Genomic DNA, 22,612 nt, shown 5'->3' on the forward strand with positions numbered 1-22,612 from the left:
CTACTGCTGCTAAGTCTCTTCAGTCGTGTCCAACTCTGTGCAACCCCATAAACGACAGCCCACCAGGCTCCCCTGTCCCTGGGACTCCCCAGGCAAAGAACACTGGAGTGGGTTGCCATTGCCTTCTCCAATGCATGAAAATGAAAAGTGAAAGTGAAGTCGCTCAGTTGTGTCCGACTCTTCGTGACCCCATGGACTGCAGCCCACCAGGCTCCTCCATCCATGGGATTCTCCAGGCAAGAGTACTGGAGTGGGGTGCCATTGCCTTCTCCAACACACACACACTAAATTACTATAAATTCTACTGATACAAAGGTTTATAATATAATTTACAAGTATAAAATATAGAACATTTTATTTTGTTAACTTCACAAAATAAATTGATTCTCATAGAACACTTTTCATTAGTTGTATCTATAGCCAACCTATGGATGCAGTAGACAGATGAGTGTAGTTTTCAATAGGACTTGGTTGGTATTTTTGTTTATGTTAATAGGTAAAGTGAAAGTGAAGCAATGAATATTGCTTGTGCATTGGAACTTCACAACTTCAATGATGTGAGTGGCTTCTTTGCTGAATTGGATAATACTTTCTGAATATTGAAAGATATTTCCTCAGTTTTCTCTGAGAGCACAAAATAATAGCTATAGACACAGCACACATAAGTTTAATCTCTGTTATTAAGTGATCTTTAGCACTTCCTAAGTCTAGAATCAAGAATTCAAGTCCTGATTTGTAGTGTCTGCCAATTTCTGTGGTGTAAATACACCCACTGTGGCCAATTTCAAGGCTCCAATATTGCTGACACTGACTAGAGCTGGGGAGAGGGGTGCAGTAGCATATCATGACATAGTAACATACCATGATCTATATTCAGAGATAAAAGGCATTAAATAACTTCAAGAACATAAAAGATAATAAAATATAGAAATTAGAAGCAATAAGTTTTAAGTGTTTTAAATATAATTTAATTAAACGTATTTCCATAATTTAATTTTTAATATTAAAATAATATTCTTACATGGCTCAGTTTAATACCTGGTTCACAAAATTTCTGAAAATTTAACAGCAGTCTCTCATAAGCCAGTAGGCACCAGCTTTAGCCTACCCCAAGCTCTCTGAGACCCTGGAGGTAAAAGCATTTTGTAAACAGGACAGTGCTAGGTGCAGGCTGATTGTCTGGTAACAGCAGTGGTGTATAGTGGCAGCCAGCATTTATTAAGGGCTGTAGTAAACACGCAGGCTCACCTCTGAGTGCTCTGCTTGTGTTTATTTACTCCTTTAATCCACAGACAGACCCTATGAGGAAGGTTCCATGGTCATGGCCATTGTATAGAAAAGGGAGGTTGCTCAAGGGCTCTTAGGGCTTTCTTGTGCCTCCTGAGAACCCATTACCATGTTAATATTCCTGTTTTGCAAATGAGGGGCCCAAGATCAGAGAGATGAGTCCATTGCTAAGGTCACACAGCTAACCTGGGGCAGAAGTGGAGTTCAAACCCAATTCTGTCTAAGACAGAGCCTTCTCAAGTGTTGGTCCCCAAACACTGGGCACTCTGATTTTGACTTCCTTGCAGAACTTGCTTTAGAAAAGCAATTCTGGAGCCTCACTCCCAGTGAGTTGATTTAATTGGTTTGGCCTTTTTAACACAGTCTCCAGTAGATTCCAGTGGGTAACTAGCTCAGATGGGGCCCCCAAAGCACAGCTTGGGGCTCAGAATGCCTGAATTGAGACCCAGGTTCCTCACTGGCTAGATGGAGGTACTGGGCATCCATAGCTTGGTGGCCTTGAGAATCTAATAAGGTGATGTGTGGGGACAACTCATGGCAAATGCTAGTTGTCGTGTGGCACAGACCAGAGAACCAGAGGTCAAATTGCCAACATCTGCTGGATCATAGAAAAAGCAAGGGAATTCCAAAAAAACATCTACTTGTGCTTCATTGGCTGTGCTAAAGCCTTTGTGTGGATCACAACAAACTGTGGAAATTTCTTAAAGAGAAGGAAATGCCAGACCACCTTACCTGCCGCCTGAGAAACCTGTATGCAGGACAAGAAGCAACAGTTAGAACTCGACATGGAACAACAGACTGGTTCTAAATCAGGAAAGGAGTACGTCAAGGCTGTATATTGTCACCCTGCTTATTTAACTTATATGCAGAGTACATCATGTGAAATACCAGGCTAGATGAAGCACAAGCCAGAATCAAGATTGCTGGGAGAAATATCAGTAACCTCAGATACGCAGATGATACCACCCTAATGGCAGAAGAGAAATTAAAGAGCTTTTTGATGAAGGTGAAAGAGGAGAGTGAAAAAGGTGGCTTAAAACTCAACATTCAAAAAACTAAGATCATGGCACCTGGTCCCATCACTTCATGGCAAATAGATGGAGAAAAAGTGGAAACAGTGACAGATTTCATTTTCTTGGTCTCCAAAGTCACTGTGGACAGTGACTGCAGCCATGAAATTAAAAGACACTTCCTCCTTGGCGGAAAAACTATGACAAACCCAGACAGCGTATTAAAAAGCAGAGACATCACTTTGCCGACAAAGGTCTGTATAGTCAAAGCTATGGTTTTTCCAGTAGTCGTGTAAAGATGTGAGAGTTGGACCAAAATTAAGGCTGAGGACTGAAGAATTGATGCTTTTGAACTGTGGTGCTGGAGAAGACTCTTGAGAGTCCCTTGTATAGCAAGGAGATCAAGCCAGTCAATCCTAAAGGAAATCAACCCTGAATATTCATTGGAAGAACCATTGCTGAAGCTGAAGCTCCAGTTCCTCAGCCACCTGATGCAAAAAGCTGACTCTTTGGAAAAGACCCTGATGCTGGGAAAGGTTGAAGGCAAGAGGAGAAGGGGGCAAAAGAGGATGAGATGGTTGGATGGCATCACCAACTCAGTGGACATGAGTTTGAGCAAACTCCAGGAGATAGTGAAGGACAGGGAAGCCTGGTGTGCTGCAGTCTCTGGGATCATAAAGAGTCAGACACGACTTAGTGACTGAACAACAACAGCAACAGGCCACTTCATATGCCTTGTTTGATCCTGTTAGTAACCCTCTTGAGGTAGGTTTTCGGTTATTCCTAATTTACAAGTAAAAAGTCTGAGGCTGATAGAGCCTCAGAACACACCCAAAGGTTAAGGAAATCAGGAGAGACTTAGAAGCCTCAATAGAAAAGTAAATCATTACAGAGCAAACGTGTGCTGCTTGAGTTGAATATAGAGAGAAAAAAGCAGGAGAGAAAATTGTAAAGGTTGTACAGTTCTCACGCACGTACACACACACACTGTTCATAAAAAGCTGGAGAAGATACACCAAAAGTTAATAGTGATTGTTTTGGAGTAGGGAGTCTGTAGGTAACTTTGTATGTTTCTGTATTTTCTATGACTTATTACTTTTTATAAGAGCATAAACAATCATCAATTTCATTTAAAAGATGCTTACGGAGTACCTTTGGTTCATCTCTTTCCCACATTCTTATCATAATCTCCAACTGGCTAACTCTCTCCTATTTATTCTCTCTCCTCTGTCAAAAGAATTTTCTTTCTAAATCAGAAATAGAATAATGTTTCTCTACGAATTAAAGGTCTTCCACAAATTACAGTTAATGTTTTTAAGTGTGATAATGGCATTATGGGTTGGTAGGGGACTGAATTTAATTTTGAGAGATGCTTATTGAAGTATTTAGAGTAAAGTATTTAGAGTAAAAATTCAATAGCTAGAATTTTCTTTCAAATTATACCATAATTTTAAAAATTACATATATTTTAATACTTATTTTTAAATGTTTATTAAAGATATTTTAGACATATATATATGTATATATAATGCTTTTGCACTGTGCTTAGTCTTTCAGTCATGTCCAACTCTTTATGACCCCATGGACTGCAGTCCGCCAGTCTCCTCTGTCCATGGGGATTCTCCAGGCAAGAATACTGGAGTGGGTTGCCATGCCCTCTGCCAGGGGATCTTCCCAACACAGGGATAGAACTCAGGTCTCCCATATTGCAGGTGGATTCTTCACCCACTGAGCCACCAGGAAAGCCCAATGATGCTTTTATATAAATACAAATATAAAAATATATTTTTCTGTTTTAAAGAAAGGTAAAGCAAATGTGGCCAAATGTTGAATGGAGGAGGAAGGCATAATGGTACCAGTTGTATTTTTCCAGTTTCTTCAAATGCTTTGAAAGATTTTCATTAAAAAAAAAAAAAAAAAAAAAAATGACAGGAAAGTCTTCCATGGCTGTGACTGCCTATACAAACTTCTTGGTCTTCCCTAAACCTTTTCAATCTCACCCTAACCTAACTTGACAGTCAAAACTGTCAAGTCTTGAACTTCCCTGGTGGTCCAGTGGTTGAACATCTGCCTGCCAATGTGGGGGACACAGATTTGATCCCTCGTCTGGCAAGATCCCACAGGCTGCAGAGCAACTAAGCCTATGCGCCACAACTGATGAGCCCACAAGTTGCAGCTACCGAAGTCCCCATGCCTAGAGCCTGTGCTCCACAAGAGAAGCCACTGCGATGAGAAGCAGCTCATGCACCACAACTAGAGAGCAGACCCTGCTTGCTGCAGCTAGAGAAAGCCCATGCGCAGCAACAGAGGCCCAGCGCAATCAAAATAAATAGATAAAAATGGTTTAAAAACTGCCAAGTCTCACCTCTGTTTTATGCTCCAGGGTTTTAGTATGGAAATCATCTTACTCTTGTAAGATCTACTTTCAAATGCATGCACATTTTATAGTAGTTAATAGAGCACAGATTGATTTTTTAAGTATGAGGAATAATCTATTAGAAAGAAAAAACAATGTAAACAGAAGAAAAATTAACTGTGCAAAGGATAAACTTATGGCACAGCATAGACCTTTGGATTAACTATGTGTAAAAGGCATGATGCAAGCAAGTACAAAATTTGCCGTTAGAATCTGGTGAAACAAAAGCTGGTGACACTCAGCTTTGCTTAGTGTCTCCTCACTGGCTAAGTTCAAGTACTGTGTGTTAATCACTCAGTCATATCCTCGACTCTGTGACCCCATAGAGCCCACCATGCTCCTCTGTCCATGGAATCCTCCAGGCAAGATTACTGGAGTGGGTTGCCATTCTCTTCTCCAGAAGTTCAAGTACCAGCCCTGTCATTTAATACCTGTGTGGTCTTGGACAAGTAATTTAACCTCTTTTAATCTCAAGTGCTTTATGTATAAAAGTAAAAATACCTTGTACCTCAGTGGATAGCCATGAGAATCAAATGAAAGGAGAGATGTGTAAGCATGCTGTATTCTAGAAAGTACCATGTACATTTAAAGCATTATTAGTGGAAATTCCCTGGTGGTCCAGCGGTTAGGACTTGCCGCTTTCACTATAGGGGCCCAGGTTCAATCTCTGGTCAGGGAACTAAGATCCCACAAGCCAAACAACATAGCCAAAATAAATAAATAAAAATAAAAGCACATTGGTGAAATTCTAATAAATAAGTTCTATTAAGCTAGTATCACTGGAGAAGGAAATGGCAACCTACTCCAGTGTTCTTGCCTGGAGAATCCCAGGGACGGGGGAGCCTGGTGGGCTGCCGTCTATGGGGTTGCACAGAGTCGGACACGACTGAAGCGACTTAGCAGCAGCAGCAGCAAGCTAGTATCACTAGCTTCCCAGGCGGCACTAGTGATAAAGAACCCTCCTGCCAGTGTAGGAGACTTAAGAGACATGGGTTCAGTCCCTGAGTTGGGAGGAGCCCCTGGAGAAGGAAATGGCACCCACTCCAGTATTCCTGCCTGGAGAACCCCATGGACAGAGGAGGCTGGTGGGCTATAGTCCACAGGGTTGCAAAGAGTCGGATGTGACCAAAGTAACTTCACACGTACACACACATAGTATCATTGTTATGAAAGTTTGATGAACAGAACCAACACATCATGAACATAAAAACAGTTCAAAGGATGATCAGGGCAAAGAGGAATTTAGATTGCTGGAGTATCTTGCTCAGGAATTCACTCCTCCTAACATTGTTTATGTAAATCAAAAAGTCCCTTCTGAGTTCTGGGTTCCTGGTTCGCATACAATTTCATTCAGTTCTCATGGTGTGTTCTTCTTGCTTAAAATACCCATCAGATCTGAGAACCACCTTCCATTTCTGAGGTTGGCTATGGGAAAGTATGGGGGAGACACACCCATACTCAGAGGGGAAACTCCCAAATCCAAAATACACAGAAAACCACATAGAAACGCCCTCTGCAAGGCCTTTACTGGTATGGGGTCACGTATCAGGGTGAGGTTCCTGGGTGGTGTTGAGCCACATTTTCTGGTATCCATCCTCCAGATGGCACCTTGGGTGCTACCCAGGACAAGGGGCAGTCAGCCCAGTGTCACGTCCAGGGCAACATCATCCACCTGCACCCCTCTACCTACTCAGGCCATCAGGCCTGTCCACGGTGGATTTATAACACACGTCAAGGTGGTGTTCATTCTGCGTAGGCAGAGAGCTTACCCCTTGGAAGTGAGTGTCTCTCGGTGAGAGTCGTGGTTAGCTTTTATTTCAGATGGCCTCGCCACCAGTCTCACTGCAGCCATCTCCCCATAGAGGGTGGGTTCTTGTAAGGCAGGTGCCATATCTTATTGATGTTTGTCATCCTGCCCTTAATGAATAATAAACAGTCCCTCAATAAATGTCACATCATGGAATTGAAAACTGCCCAAAACCTCTTCTGCCTTTTCCAGGTGCTATCCATGCGTGCACCTGTCTTACTAAAGCATTCATTCCTTCATTCACTCATTCATCCAACACTGAGTAACTCATGTGTCAGGCACTGCACTAGAGACAAGAGCAGAAAGTCATGCACGGGGATAAATGCTCCCAGCGGAAGCATCCTGTACAAGGGGAAAAAGAAGCGAGGAAGCAGGTTAGCTCTTCATTATGCTCTGGGAGGTGGCAAGGCATGGGAAAGGCTTCCCAGAGGAAATGGCGTTTCTTTTGGGCCTGGAGGACAAGCAGGAAGTCTGCGGGCACAGGAAAGGAAGACTAGTAGCTTCCTGGATGTGAACAGCACGAACAGAGTGGAGGAGGGGGAAACAGGACATTTATCTGTCATCTTGGTGCCTGGGGCTCTTGTTTTGGAATGGGGAAAGGGGGATGAGGCCAGAACTGGGGCTCAGGCAGTACAAGACAGGCCTGAATGCCATGCTGAGAATGGGTTCATTTGTCCTATGGGTGACAAGGATCCATCACAGATTTCCAGGCAATAATATGCCATGATCTGTTTTCACCAAGACTGTTTACTGTACATCAATCTTTCGATTCATCCGCTCTCTGCCACAAGGCTGGGAGTATATCATAAGCAGGAATAGAGTCTCACCGTCCCTGGCACTAGCACAACGGCTGACATGGGAGGAGAGGTCATTCCTATTCCAAAGGCCGGCCAGAGAGCTGACCCTCATCCATCACCTGCTCCTTCCAGCTAGAAGGTGAGCATGGAGAACAGCTCATGAGCAGGGGCGTGAAGATAACATGGTGACCGAATTCATGGGACGGCTAAGCTAGTCTGACTCACTTGGCAAGAAGTAACAGAATACAAGAGGAGGGGAAGGCCGAGAGCCCTCATGGAGAAGGAAAATCAGCAAGAGAAATGTGTTCATACAAAATGAATTGTATATGGTGAGAAATAACACGGAATCACGAAGTCCCCTCTAAGCCACCAGCTGGAACTTCTGCACGAGCCCCTCTAGCAGGCAGGAAGTTCCAGCCAACACACACTCACATTCTGGCCCCAGGAAGTGTCTAGCCACTCATGAGGTAATCGCACTGAGTTCCAGCTATTCATCACTTCTGAAGTTGCCCAGCTGGGCCTGGGCCAAGGGACCCATGGGTGGGGAGCCAGAAGGCTCAGAGTCCACATAATGCTAAGGATATGAGGCAGGGAGGGGGTTACCAGCATCCTCACCCTACGTGCACCCAGGAGAAACCCAGACTGTCTCCAGGCTGTGGAAAACGTCCAGGTTGAGCCCAGGAGCCAGACAAGATACCCCACCAGCAATCCCACCTACCAGTAAGCTCAGCTCTCTGCTGGGCAACTTCGAACTGCACTAGCAGGCTTTGTTTTCCTACTCTGCTGCTGCTGCTGCTGCTGCTGCTAAGTCGCTTCAGTCGTGTCTGACTCTTAGCGACCCCATGGACTGTAGCCCACCAGGCTCCTCGGTCCATGGGATTTCCTACTCTAGCAGGGCCCAAAACAAGAGCTGTGTTTTCTTTTCCTCTGTTATGGGAAGGGAAGTAGCAATGCCAGCTACTATTACAGAGCACCTATCTAGTATCCAGCACTTAATCCTGCTTCTGTCTCATTTCTACAACTCTGACAGCTAAGTATTATCATTTGTGTTAAAGGACCCCATCTGGACCTCCTGGAGCCAGAAAAAACACAGAAAATAAGTCAACTATCCACAGCATTATGGATAGGAAGAAGTCACAGGTGAATCCAGGTAGCCCATTTCCTGCTTGGTGTATTATCATCCTGAGGTCCAAAGGCCAACCCAGACCACACACTCCTTGATGACCCTGACTTGTACTCTGTGACACCCAAGTGAGACTCTGCAAGACGTCTTCTGTTGGAAGAATTCAAAATACCGTGACAATTAGACTAAGGAGGGGAGGCTCACAGCAGGTCACCCCACAGGGCAGAGTAAGAACTGGGCTGGAATCTACGTGTGGGATGTGAGCCCATGCCCTGGTGCAGCTGCTGAGACCCCAGGCATGCCAAACCCTCTCTGGGCCGGACCCCCAGCCAGTGCTTGGGTGTCATCCTGGACTCTGCCCTCCCCCTCATCTCCCACATCTAATTAGGTACCTAATCAATCTTCAGAGCAACCTTAAAAGATCTTGAATCCATCCCTCCTCAAATTAATTTGGCACTTGCCACATCTCACCCAGATTACTGTCCCCATTCTATCTGTGCTCCCATTCAGAGGGATCTTTCTGAAATACGCATCTGCTCGCTTCACCTCCCTGCTCACCTGGTCCCATATCTCTTAAAGTTCAAATTCCTTGGCTTAGCTCCCATTCCCTGAGTCTGCCTCCTGCTGTCCCCTAGGTTCTCCATTCAGCACATTCAACCTTTGCCTGAATGCTATTTCAGGACCATGTACCTGCTAACCTCTCTTCCTTAGAAGGCCCTTCCCTTGATAATGCCTGATAATCCTTCAAAATTCAACTCAAATACCACCGCTTCCAAGAAGTCCTCTTAGACACCAGAGTCTGACTTAGATGCTTTCTTATTTAGACGCCCAGCCTCCATGTACTTCCCTCTATCACAGCACTTAGAGTTATTGATCTCTCTCTTCTGGTTCCTGCACAAGGTCCTGGAAAAGAGGAACTAAGCTCAGAGAAGTCCTGAGTTGATTTTGTACCTGTAGCAACAGCCAGGTACTCAGCACAATGGTTGAAACACCACAGGAATTTCTGCATAGCAAAATGAGTGGGTCTCCTCCCCGGTAAGTGGGTCCCCCTGATCACGGGTTGGAGGATCTTTAGGCTTCACCTGTCTGTAAAGGCTCAACAGTCTATGAAACTGAGCTCAGCTACTATGGGAACCAGTCCTTTGACTCTGACCACACTCTTGCTTTGTGAAGTTCTATGTGGTCACAGTGAACTTTCTTGACCCTGAACGCCAGTGACCACAAATGATCAGTGGCCCCTGGAAGCAGTTTCATGGCTACAGGAAGGGGTGGGGTGGGGGAACGCAGCCAGTGGTCACTGGGCTCTAAGATTTCCAACCTCTGGTCAAGGGATGCTGGTCTCTGTGCTGGGCCCAGGGCGCCAGGCAACCTCAGCAGTACTCATCTGAATGCGTCTAGCTCTGCTGGCTCAGGAGTGAGCTCTTGGTTACTGAAAAGTTCAGTCTTGTGAAATGGGTTTGGTTTCACATTTCCTGTCCTTGGCTCACTTATTTTAAAATTACACCCCAAATGCTCCCTGAAAGAGATAAGGTATCTGTAGTCTGATTCAGAAGCTTCTTGCCATCAGCCCCTACATGAATAAAACCTGATCTGTGGAATGAAACTCAGGATAGGGATGCTCCTGGGCCATCATTTCTTTTCCAGGAGCTCAGAGTCTTCAACAGTAAGATGAGGGAGGAAGGTCAAGTGAGTGCTGACCCCTCCTGGCAATGACATTTGGAGAGACTGGGTCCATTCTTCCTGAACTAACTCTTTTCCCTTCCCCCCATCACTGACCTTGAGATCAAAGTGAGCGATTTTCTTGGCATGAAGGTAGTTCACCCCTTCCAGGATCTGCTTAATGAAGCTGGTGGCCTCCTCCTCACTCAGGGATTCCTTCTGGGCCAGGAAGTCAAAGAGCTCTCCTCCGGACACTCTGCAAGACACCGGTAGGGAGGGCCCAGGCCCAGTCAGCCCCATGTGCCAGAAGCCCAAGCCCATGCCCCTGCCCCTGCCCCCAGGCACCCTGCGGGGCAGAACCCCCTCACCCACCTCTCGGGCTCAGTCCAGCCAGCACAGGGACTGACTTTGCTGCTACTTCTATTTGCTGTGTTCCTCCCTTTGGATCACAAGAGACAGAACCCTCAGGTGACAGCAAAAGGGCCTCTGCTAACACTCTAGGCTCAGGTCCCTAGTTACCCTGGGTGCTCCCCTCCCGACATACAACGGAGGTGACCGAGGACAGAAACAAGTGCTATGTGGGATGACAAAGAGGAACATATGCTGGTGCAGAAAATGGAGACTTAGTTTCCAGTCCACCCCTGCTTTGGACAACTCCTTGCCCCGCCTCCTCTAGGCAGGCCTCAGTTTCCTCACCTGCAAAATGGGCAGACTGACGACAATTGTTCCCAAAGCCCCTTTCTGTGACTTTATAGAAGGCACGACCTCTTCAAAGGCATGTCCCTACCTTAACCATCAAGATCCATCCTTTACATTCATTTTTTTTTATTTTATTTTTAAACTTTACATAATTGCATTAGTTTTGCCAAATATCAAAATGAATCTTAAAAACTCTAAAATACTGCTTTTGTCCTCACACTCTACTTTCCAATACATTATGGTTGATGTGGCAGGAAGAGAGACCAACAGAGCAAAAAGAATCTCCCCTGTAAAGACTAGTTTACAGTTTTACCTGAATTCGGGATTTAGGGTTGCCAGACAAAATGAGAGATTTTTATTTGCTAAATCTGGCAGTCCTACTGGGCTTGTTTGGCCGCTGATGCATGCTGAGGTATCCAGCCGGCATGCACATCTCAGGAGCTGGGACACAGTCAATGCTCACCCCAGGAAAAGATCTCAGGAAGGGATCAGGGCCAGGGGATCTGGAAACTCAGGATCACCTGGAAAATTTGTTTAACATGCACATATTCAGGTCCTACCACAGACCTTACCAAATTAGATTCTCTAGCAGCAAGGCCTCAGAACCTGTATTTTTGTAATAATAGCAACATTAATAATGGTAACTGATAGTCATTGAATACTTGGAGCATTATGTATACTTGTTGCACATTATCTCATTTAATCATCACAACACCCTATGAGCTAAAGGACTATTATTTTGCTATCTCACAATTGAAGAGACAGACTCAGAGAGGTTAAGTCACATGTTCAAGGTCAAACAGTCAGTAAGTGGTAGAATCAAGATTCAAACCCAAGCAGAATGACTCTCAACCACTATACCATATGAGACCTCAAATGATTTCTGAATGGCTTCTGTCCATTTTGGGAATCATTCACGCCCTGTCACTTAGTCCATCCTAATTAAAGAGCCTCAAAATCTTTTTTCCTTTCTTTAAAAATATCCATATATTGACCCATTCATCAATCTTAGCATCATGAAAAGCAGAACAACTGGACATGCCATGATATAATAGGGAATACACAGCAACACCTACAAAGTATTACAACTTGAAAAACTGAAACTAAACCTTAGCTTAAGCATCTTGCTATAAAATCACTGCTGATGAGAAAAGGAAAACTCAAAGCCACCCCAAGCCCTGGGCTATCCTCTGACAGCCCCGTCCAGCTGCATGAGTGCCCTCTCACCCTGGGCTGTCAGTGTCTGACTGGTTCTCTCCCCAGCTACATTACCTTTTGCTCTCAGGGCACTGTGTGCAAGAAAGACATTCAAGAGAAGGTGGATGAATAAAAGAACAAAGGAAAGAAATAAGACATTTAAAACAGCAACACAGCGCAAGACTTCACTGGCAGTCCAGTGGTTAAGACTCTGCGCTCCCAATGCATTCCAATGTGCTTCCATTCCCACAAGCTTCAAGGTGTGGCCAAAAAATAAAATAAAATTTAAAAATAAAAGAAAACATTAATATGGCACAGAATATTCTATATCATAGAGAAGTGAAAGCTTGGCATTTGCAAGAGACCTGTCGGAGTCCTTTGCAAATTTTCCAATCCACAGTGTCCCTTGGGAACACACAGGACCCAGCCCAATATTTGTTTTCATACTTGCAGCCTTGCTGGGTCATGGGAGGCTGTGACCTCAGGCATATACGGCCCTTCCTACCTTAAACTGAATGCTGCATAAAGGTAAAAGAATATCATGATAATGGAGATGTGTCCTGTCACCCAAAGTTACTGATGTAAAGGCCCTGGCTGGGTGAGGACTTGGGGTGGGGGTCAGTAATTAGCTGCTCTACCTGAAAGTGTGATCTGGACAAGAGACCCGGACAGACATACTCTCCGTTGGATGAAGAGAGGGAAAGTTATGGTAGCCCTTAGAATTGCCCCTAGAGACTTGGAAAGTGGGAGGCTGATGAGCCTGCTGGGGTGACGGTCCCAGCCCTGACACCCAGGCTGGGAACACTTGCATCAATTCTCAGGCGTGTCTTCTCAAGGGTATCAAGAAGCCTGGGTTTTGTTTCAACCCAGCTGTTACCCTTGCAATGTAGTTTCTCCCCAGAGCTTCTCAGCTCCAAGGCCTCTGCCCTGGAGTCACCCCACCTCCACCCAAGCTTCTCTCTTCTCACATCCTTAAACAATTTAACTTAGAGAGGAAAAGAAAAACCTAACAGCCTGGCCTCTGCTCTGCTCCCAGTCCCCAGGACTCAATGCACCCACTGAGGTATCACTTTCCACCAGCCTGGAGTCAAGGGGGCCCCAGAGGGGTCAGGAGCCTGGGATGGGAGGGCTGCCCAAACCTCCCAGAGCAGACCTACATTTTTCAAAGCCAGCTGCACATGTGACATGAGTTAATTTCTTGAGAGTTTGAAAATATTCTTTACACCCTACAGAAGTCAACTATGTGCTGTACTGTGCTAAGTCACTCAGTTGTGTCCAACTCTTTCTGACCCCATGGACTGTAGTCCGCCAGGCTCCTCTGTCCATGGGATTCTCCAGGCAAGAATACTGGAGTGGGTTGCCATGCCCTCCTTCAGGCGAAGCCAATTTATATGGATAGATAAATCCTTCCCACCCCTGCTTTCGTCGGTCCTGTGAGAGGTGGCTGCGGCACTGGCCATCATGGATGGGGTAATACAGCTGGAGGGGACTTAGATCAGGGCTTGGATGGCCTCTGAGCACTGGCCACTTCAGCAGGAAGCAGGAGGAAGCCCTGTACCAGAAAACAGTGCTGAGAGGTAACTCCACCCACAAAATCTGCAAACATCAACTGAGCAGATGGGCTCTGACACCTGTGTTTAAGTATCAGGCAAACCCATGAACCTAGTAGGGCACAGTGAGGACCAGAAGGCTGAAGGCTCCTGAGCAGCTCAACAGTGGTCACCAAGGTCACCCACAGAAGCCCACAGAAAGGGACTTCCCTGGTGGTCCAGGGTTAAGAATCTGCCTTGCAGTGCAGGGGACATGGGTTTGATCCCTGGTCAGGGAACTAAGATTCCACATGTGGTGGAGCAACTAAAGCCTGTGAGCCACATCTAGAGAGTTCATGCACCGCAATGAGAGGTCCCGCATGCCACAATGAAGATCCCAAGTGCTGCAACGAAGACCCAATGCAGCCAAATGAATAACTATATTTTTAAAGCCCTTTTCTCCTGGAAGGTCCTTCTCTCAGACCCTGCTCACACAAGGCTGAGACGCTGTCTTAGCAATCCCTAGCACCACAGATTGGCACCCTGAGATAGTGAGACAGCTTGAGAGTAAAGGAGGAGATAGAGAAACTATGAACAGACAGAGCTTCACAAACAGAGCAGCTTAAGCAGACCACAGGAGTACTGGTATGACGACTGATGTTCCAGGTGGTGACGGCTCACGACAAGAGGGCACGTAACTGCTTGCAAACCATGGCTGGAGAAATGGCCATGATCTGCTTGGAGAAACAGGGACAACTCAAGAACATCCTAGACCCTAACTCCTAGGGTTCTACAAACAGAGAGTAACAGACAACTTCTCCAGCAATGACAGAAATGCCAATTAAAATGACCAAAAAAACCCCCAAACATCGTTTAGTAACTATAAAGGACTTGGGAATTCCCTGGCTGTCCAGTGGTTAGGACTCCACACTTCCACTGTAGGGGGCATGGGTTGGATCCCTGGTCTGGGAACTAAGATGGCTCCCCGACCCCAAAATATATATATACACACAATATATATATGTACACAAAACAAATATATATATATTCAATAGATAGAGGGAAAGGCAATAAATAATGAACCCTGCTTTAAAACAAATGCCCCAGGGTTAGCAAGGCTGCAGGGAGATGGAATATTCCCATGTTGCAGGTGGTACTGGTTAAGCAAGACTGTCCTTGGTGAGGACACCAAGAGCCTAAAAATGTCAGCTTGGTCACTCCATTCCTGAGAATTTATCTAAAAAAAACTAATTCAAAAGAAAATGGGAAAATATGGGAAGAAAGTTGCTTTATGGCAATAAAATCTATAATGGTTAGAAACTGAAAAATCAAATGTCCTACAACAAGGAGATACATGTATATAATTCAAGGAAACATGATACAGTCAGTGGAAAGGAAAAAAGCTGTTCATGGCATTATGAACTTAATGGGGGAGGGGGAGCAGAACAGGAAACTGTATAAGTACAAAGATTGTACACAAACAGATAAAGACTGAGAGGAGCCACAGGGACACGTAAATGGTGGTGTTTGGGTGGTTGGCTTCTGAATATAATTTCTTTTTTGGTTGCTATAAGGTTTTTTGGGCAATAGACTTAAAGAAATGGCCTGGCTCTCCCAGCAAAGGTGGGCTTGTCACTCTCTGCTGGGAACCAGCAAGCCACCTGCTGACCCTTAGCCTTGGGACACGTCACACCTCAGGCCATCCTGGAGGAACCCCCTCAAGCTTGTCTGAGCCAGGCAGGTGTGTACAATGACTAGTCCAGCTGGCTGAGAGGTCCCTGGGAGAGACATGGAGGACTTTGGAAGTTAGAGGAGGGAAAAGCATGGGTGATTGTGTGCACTGGAATGTTGAGTTGGATAATTTAAGAATCCAATGCAAGAGTATGCAAATGCCCATCTGCTACATAAATCTATAGCCTGGCAACACCCGAGCATGTTCTTAAATTAGAATGGTCTCCAAAGTCAGGTGGCCCACCCAACCTGCAGGTGGGTTAAGGATGGCTGCCAGCTTTACAGATGAGAGCTGAAGCTCAGAGGTGTGAGGTAACTTGCCCCAGGTCACAAAGTCAGGGGCTGCTGAGACAAATGACACTGCTCCTCTGCTCACTGGGAGACGCCTCACGCCTATGAGGCTCAGAACACTCCCAACACGGGGTCTTGTTGCTTGACTGGACACAGCCATTGCCACTTGTGCCACAGTCCAGCTCAAACTCTATGGTCCGCCAGAGCCCCACATCCCCAGTCCACAGAATTGTCTCTAGGAGAGGCATCAGGTGCCCGACCAAACCCTGGAGTCTTGGTATCACCCATCCAAATTCCACCAGACTTGGAATGAAGGCTTCCCCAGCAGGCCCAGCCCGAGGCCATCCCACCTCACATACACAAGCAGTGTGGCCCCAGCCCTGGTCCTGCTACTTCCTGGCTGTAGGATCTAATAAGTGACTGGACTTCAGTGTTCTTGACTGTAACACGGAGATCACATGTTACAGTGATCCTATCACATGGAGATAAGGATTAAATGAGATAATAGACATTCTCGGCAAAGTGAATACAAAGTCCTCTCAGGGTAAGTAGAACACTTCCCTCAACACAACTTTGAAAATTGAACAAGATGACTAGCACAAAGGACCTTGGCTTACAGCAGAGCTCTCTAAATAATTGTTACTACAATAACCAGTATTCTTGCCTGGAGAATCCCATAGACAGAGGAGCCTGGCGGGCTATATACAGTTCATGGTGTTGCACAGAGTGGGACACAACTGAGTGACTAAGCATGCATGCACAATAATAATCACGGCATCAGACACAGTACAAAGGCAGGGGCTTTCCTGGGGAGGGGCTGGGGAAGGGCTTCACAGAGCTGGGAGGGTGCTTGTTCTTCTCTGAAAAACAGACTCTCTTTAATGGCTCTCCTGCTCCCCTCATCCACCCTCTAACATGCTCAGCAGCCAGGAAAGGACCCCAGCACTGGCCACTTCTTCCCTTTGATCTCCAGGGTCCAATGAAAGCCAGACCTAGACCCTGGCCCTCTCAGTCTCTGCTGCCTGGGTTCCGGAGGAGCTGGTAACTGAGGGTAACCGTCCCCTACTGACTTCATCTCCTCCGGGTTGAGCTTCTGGCCGGCAGGTTGCTGCTCCCTCTGGGGCCTGTGGCTGGACTCCCTCCTCCCCCCGGCCCCAAGCCTGCTGTCCACCGGGTCCCAGGCTCCCACTCACAGCTCGAGGATGAGCACCACGTCGGTGCGGTTCTCGAAGACGTCGTGCAGCGTGATGACGTTGGGGTGCAGCACCTGCCGCAGGATGCTCACCTCCCGCTCAATCTCCTCCCGGCACACGCCCCGCCGGCTGGCCGGGCTCTGCCGCTTCTTGATGAACTTGGCCGCGTACTCCAGCCCCGTGCTCTTCTCCCGGCACTTCTTCACAATGGCGAACTGGCCGCTGCGGGGACACAGACACACACAATGAGGTCATCACTGTGGTCATGGGAGAGGTGACCTGGCAACCACCCCCCGGCCACAGCAACTCCTTCTTCCAGGGCAGGACAAGTCATGTCATCAGCCGGGATCCCCACATGGCCATCATCCAGAGACAGAGAAAGTTCTGGGCTCCCCTTCTGTTCCTATGAATCCTTTACCTTGTACTAGGAAGGATTGGTAGTATTGTCATTTCCAGTGTACAGATGGGAACACTGAGGCCCTGAAAGGCTACTGGTTTGATCCAGATGACACAACTTCAGCTAGAACCTGTCTTGTATTCACCAGATGAAATCACAAGGTCCAGAGGTTTATACTACTTAATGGAAAGATTTTAAAGGAAAAGCAGGACTTCCCTGATGGTCCAGTGGTTAAGACTCTGAACTTCCACTACAAGGGGTACAGATATGATTCCTGGTCAAGGAACTAAGATCCTACAAGCCACAAGGTATGGAATGAATGAATAGTAAAAACGGTCAGCACGGTCAAACTACTAATAGTAACAATCATCTGTTTGGGCCTCCCTTATCTGGAAGCAAGTACAAACTCATCTATTTACAATTATAAGGAGACAAAGCACCTCTCTAGTCTCATGTTTGCACCTTGGTTTCCAACCCTTCCCAACAAATAAAACCTCAATTACCTGACTCGAGCCAGGTAGTGGCTCGGACAATAAGACAGAGCAAACACCAGGCTAAAGCACTTAAAGACAAGGCCAGAGGCTATGCCAGCAGGGCTGGGGGATCCCGATGGAAGTGGGGATGGGGTGGAGGCAGCCTAACATTGTTAGTAACCACGGTGGGTGTTTGTCATGATTAGAAGACAGATAGTCCGTGGAATTTTCCAGGCCAGAATACTGGAGTAGGTAGCCGTTCTCTTCTCCAGGGGATCTTATCAACCCAGGGATCAAATCCAGGTTTCCTGCATTGCAGGTGGATTCTTTACCAGCTGAGCCACCAGGCAAGCCCAAGAATACTGGAGTGGGTAGCCTATGCCTTCTCCAGTGGATCTTCCCAACCCAGGAATTGAACCAGGGTCTCCTGCATTGCAGGTGGATTCTTTACCAGCTGAATTACCAGGGAAGCCCAGATAGCACCAGAGAATTGTAAGGTATTAGGAAACAGGCACAGGAGACATCAAGTGACTCACCCAAGGTCATCACAGAGTTGATGGCAAAGCCAGACCAAAGAGCCGAGGACCCTGTCCACTGTTCATAAAGCTGCTAAGACAGGTGAAGGAGTCAAGACTATGCCTAGTGCCCTTCAGGGCTGAGCCTGAATCCTTCACTCCAGGGACCTAGACAGCATCCATGAAATGGTGCAAACGGAAAACTCAGCAGTGGCCACAGGACTGGAGAAGGTCAGTTTTCATTCTGACCTCAAAGAAAGGAAACACCAAAGAATGTTCAAACTACTGTACAATTGTGCTCATTTCACATGCTAGCAAGGTAATGCTCAAAATCCTTCAAGCTAGGCTTTAGCAGTATGTGAACTAAGAACTTCCAGATGCACAAGCTGGATTTAGAAAAGGCAGAGGAACCAGAGATTAAATTGTCAGTATCTGTTGGATCATAGAAAAAGCAAGAGAACTCCAGAAAAACATCTACTTCTGCTTCACTGAGTACACCTAAGCCTTTGACTATGTGGATCACAACAAACTGGAAAAGTCTTAAAGGGATGGGAAAACTAGACTACCTTACCTGCCTCCTGAGAAACCTGTATGCAGAAACCTGCCAAAGTGGCAGGTGGCCCCAGGCCAGCCTCCCTGAGTGCTCTAAAGGCAGCCCCCTCCACACAGGGAAGGGCAGCGGCCTTCACCATCACTGGGGGTGAGGTTAAGGCAATCACTGGGGGCCACTCTCAGTCTTTGGAGACTACCCAATGGCCACCCTCCTGGGGATCCTCCCATTCCCCTTCTCCCAGTGTCCCAGGTTTTCCTGACACCCACAATACCTACTGCTTGAGACAAAAACCATAAAAAATTTAAGGTTCAGCTTAATGGCTTAACAAGGGGCTGCCAGACTCCACATTTTGGATGTACTCTCTTAGTAGTGCTGGGGTAAAAGTCACGCACAAGGAAGTGCTCTGGATACAGTAAGTCCCCTACATAAGAACGAGTTCCATTTCAAAAGCATGTTCGTAAACCCATTTTGTCTGTAAGTCTAACAAAGTTAGCCTAGGTACCTGACTAACACAATCAGCTATATAGTACTGAACTGTAATAGGTTTATAATACTTTTCACACAAATAATACATAAAAAACAACAAATAAAGAAAACATTTTTAGTCTTACACTACGGTACCTAGAAAAGCACAGTAGTGCAGTACAACAGCTGGTACACAGGGGCTGGCCTCTAGTGAACAGGCAGGAGGAGTTACTGACTAGGGGAGAGAGAGGAGGTGGGAGAGGGTAGAGCTGAAGGATCGTCAGCAACAGGAGACGGGGGGCAAGCTGAAGTTTCACTCACACCCGACGCTGATGGGACGCACGTCTGCATCTTCGAAAGTTTGCAACTTGAAGGTTCGTATGTAGGGGACTTACTATGTTTGCCTCAGCCTCAGAAACTAGTAGTACATCTGAATCACTCCATTACTAGAATAATCCTCAGAGAGACAGCTTCAGAATACACCCAAGTGATCAAAGAAACAGACCCTCAAGTAGAGCAAGTAAGGAATAAGAGATGCCAACACTTAAATAGCTTTCTATGGCAACCATCGGAGAGATGTCACCAAACACCTGTTCACACATCCCTCCATCCCCTCTTCCCCCTTTACCCAGTGCTACCTGAGCATGTACTCTGTGCCAGGCTCTGCCAGGGCAGCAAGGGGCAGGGACCAAAGACTTAGACATCAGGTACAGATGGAGATCTGCGGAGGGAGAGGGCTCCAGCGGCTGGGCTAGAAGGCTTTGTGGAGCCATGTATATAGCACACTGTCTGCCAACTCTAAAATTTTGGCTATGCCCCAAATACTGGTTCTGGGCTGTCTACACACGAGGGGCTGATGCAAGTGGGGTTAAATCAGGCCTCCCAAAGTCAGAGGGAACACACTCAGCAAGATCTCTGGTCCCTGGGAGCAGCTTTGGGCCTTGGGACATCAGGTCCCTTAGCAGGTGCCAGCAAACACTGGACAAAGCCTCGAGTCCCAGGCAGCTATGCGTCTCCGAGTCAGGACGGCCATGCTCCTCTCCTCCCTGACACCTCAAGGAGCCTGGGATCAGCAGTCCTGAGGGATGAAAGCCAAAGTGTAAGGATTTTAAACTATTTGTTTAAGCTTATGGAGCACAGAGGTGGAGGCAGAGGATTTTTACAAAGCAAAGCTAAATATTTCAGATCACCTTGACAAAAAAGCTTACCTTCTCCTTAGAGGGAAACAGAGGCATTTTTCTGTATCACATGCCTGAAAAATTCCTCTAACTCTCAAAAAGCAAATGAGTGTTTGCTTTTGAGTGTTCTCTCTGTGAGAGCAGCTGAGGCAACGAGAGGTGACTGGGGTCAGGCCTAACACGAGCAGGCATCCTCCTCCCGCCAAAAGGAGGTATTTTGAGAGTTGATGACTAACACAGAGCCAAATGCCAGCCAATGCTACTTATCTTCTCTCTCTTTGCAAGACAAGGGTCCTCGGCTCAGCTTGCCCTGGGGAGCCTCAAAGGGAGCCAAGGCCACTCGCTGGAGTATATGCTCCACTAGGCCAGCCCTGGGCAGAAGGAGCAGGCTTCCAGGCCAGACAGGCCTGGTCTCAGGAGACTTACACTGTCACCTGGGGCCAGTGGTCACCCCCTCTGTGCATCAGTTTCCTCATCTGTAAAATGGGAACTGTGATTCCCTGCCAAGGAACTGTGAGGACTGGAAATATGTCACGTCACGGGGGACTTCCCTGACAGTCCAGTGGCTAAGACTCCACGCTCCCAATGTAGGGGGCCCAGGTTTGATCCTTGGTCAGGGAACTAGATTCCACAGGCCACAACTAAAAGACCCCACATGCTACCACTAAGACCCAGCACAGTCAAGTAAATAAATAACATTTTTTTAATAAAAAAAAATACATCACATTGGCCTGCAGGCAAATCTAATAAATGGTGACTAATATTACTGTTATTAGTCTGTTGCTCATGTGAAGGCAGAAGTAAGTCACTGATTTACATGGACTGCAATGTCTGGCCAGGGCATCAGTGCAATTTTAACACACATCCCCATCCCACCCTACTCTCTGATGATTCCAGTGCACAGTCAGTTTTGGGTTTATCTTCATTTTAAGCAATTCACCAACTCTATTCATCCTTCGGAGAAGGCAATGGCACCCCACTCCAGAACTCTTGCCTGGAAAATCCCATGGATGGAGGAGCCTGGTGGGCTATAGTCCATGGGGTCACTGAGAGTCGGACACGACTGAGTGACTTCCCTTTCACTTTTCACTCATATGCATTAGAGAAGGAAATGGCAACCCACTCCAGTGTTCTTGCCTTGAGAATCCCAGGGACAGGGGAGCCTGGTGGGCTGCCGTCTATGGGGTCGCACAGAGTCGGACACAACTGAAGTGACTTAGCAGCAGAAGCAGCATTCATCCTTAGAGCAGGGGTTCTCAACCCTGGTGGCACACCAGAATCCCTGGGGAAATCGTAAAGTTACTGCTGCCTGGCTCCCACCTCTAGAGCTTCTGATTTCCTCAGACTGGGAATCAAGATATTTTTTAAAACTTTCTGGGATTTTCTTGTTGCTGCAGTGGATAAGAATCCACCTTCCAATTCAGGGGACACAGGTTCGATTCCTGGTCCAGGAAGATTCCACATGCAGGACAACAACTAAGCCCGTGCATCACAATTACTTAGCTTGTACTCTAGAACCTTCAAGTTGTAACTACTGAAACCCACGCACCTAGAGTCTGTGCTCCGCAACAAGAGACACCACCACAATAAAAAGCCAAAGTTCTGCAAGACCAGCCCTCTACTTGCCACAACTAGAGAAAGCCTGAAAAAAGCAACAAAGACCCAGTGCAGCCAAACATAAATAAATCAACTTTCTGGGTGACCCCAATGGGTAGCCAGGGCTGAGAAACACCAACTTACAACAGTCCTCTGATTATCTCCATTTTCCCAGATGAAAAAAAGTACACCACTGTAACTCATGTTATTTCTTGTCCTTCTCAGTATTGATATATTACCCTCTTCCTTAGATCTCTGACCTGACCATGAGAAGGAGGGAGAGAGGAGAGAAAAGGGAGATGGGGAGTGTTGTCTCTTTCATCAGGACAGGTTTTGCTTGATTTGCAAATCAAGACAGATGACCCTGGGCTCTGGGGAGTAACAGGAACGGAAGTTGCTGTGGGACACCCCCTGGTCCCTGTACCCACAGTAGAGACACAAAAGCCAGACCTGAGATGGCTCTGTCACGCCCATCAGAAGGCACTGGCAGACCCATGGGCAGGTGGAAGCAGTGATGGTTATGGGCCTTTTTCTGCCCATCAGGAAGGCTCTGAAGCCAGAAATTCAGGCTCAGAGGTGCAGAAGTTTCTCAGCTACACTACAGGACCAGGGGTAGACAGGGAGAGCCCGTCTAGGTTAAGACAGAGCAGAGGGGAGCCAGCCAATTGTAAGGGAAGTGACTGTCAACACAGATTT

The 22,612-nt window shown here is 46.7% G+C and overlaps 1 protein-coding gene across 3 annotated transcripts in view; it reads right to left on the reverse strand.

Moving 5' to 3' along the window:
• Positions 1 to 22,612, reverse strand: part of DAPK2 (death associated protein kinase 2) — a 139,822-nt gene that overhangs the window by 37,330 nt on the left and 79,880 nt on the right. For all 3 annotated transcript variants that reach the window (XM_044925108.2, XM_025295757.3, XM_025295758.3), the window contains exons 3-4: positions 16,740 to 16,961; positions 10,217 to 10,355 (exon numbers count right to left, since the gene is read on the reverse strand). In XM_044925108.2, the coding sequence (XP_044781043.2) occupies positions 10,217 to 10,355; positions 16,740 to 16,961 (361 nt within the window). The remainder of the gene's footprint in view (positions 1 to 10,216; positions 10,356 to 16,739; positions 16,962 to 22,612) is intronic.

The sequence above is a fragment of the Bubalus bubalis genome, chromosome 11 (assembly GCF_019923935.1).
Source record: "Bubalus bubalis isolate 160015118507 breed Murrah chromosome 11, NDDB_SH_1, whole genome shotgun sequence".
Taxonomy (NCBI): Eukaryota; Metazoa; Chordata; class Mammalia; order Artiodactyla; family Bovidae; genus Bubalus; species Bubalus bubalis.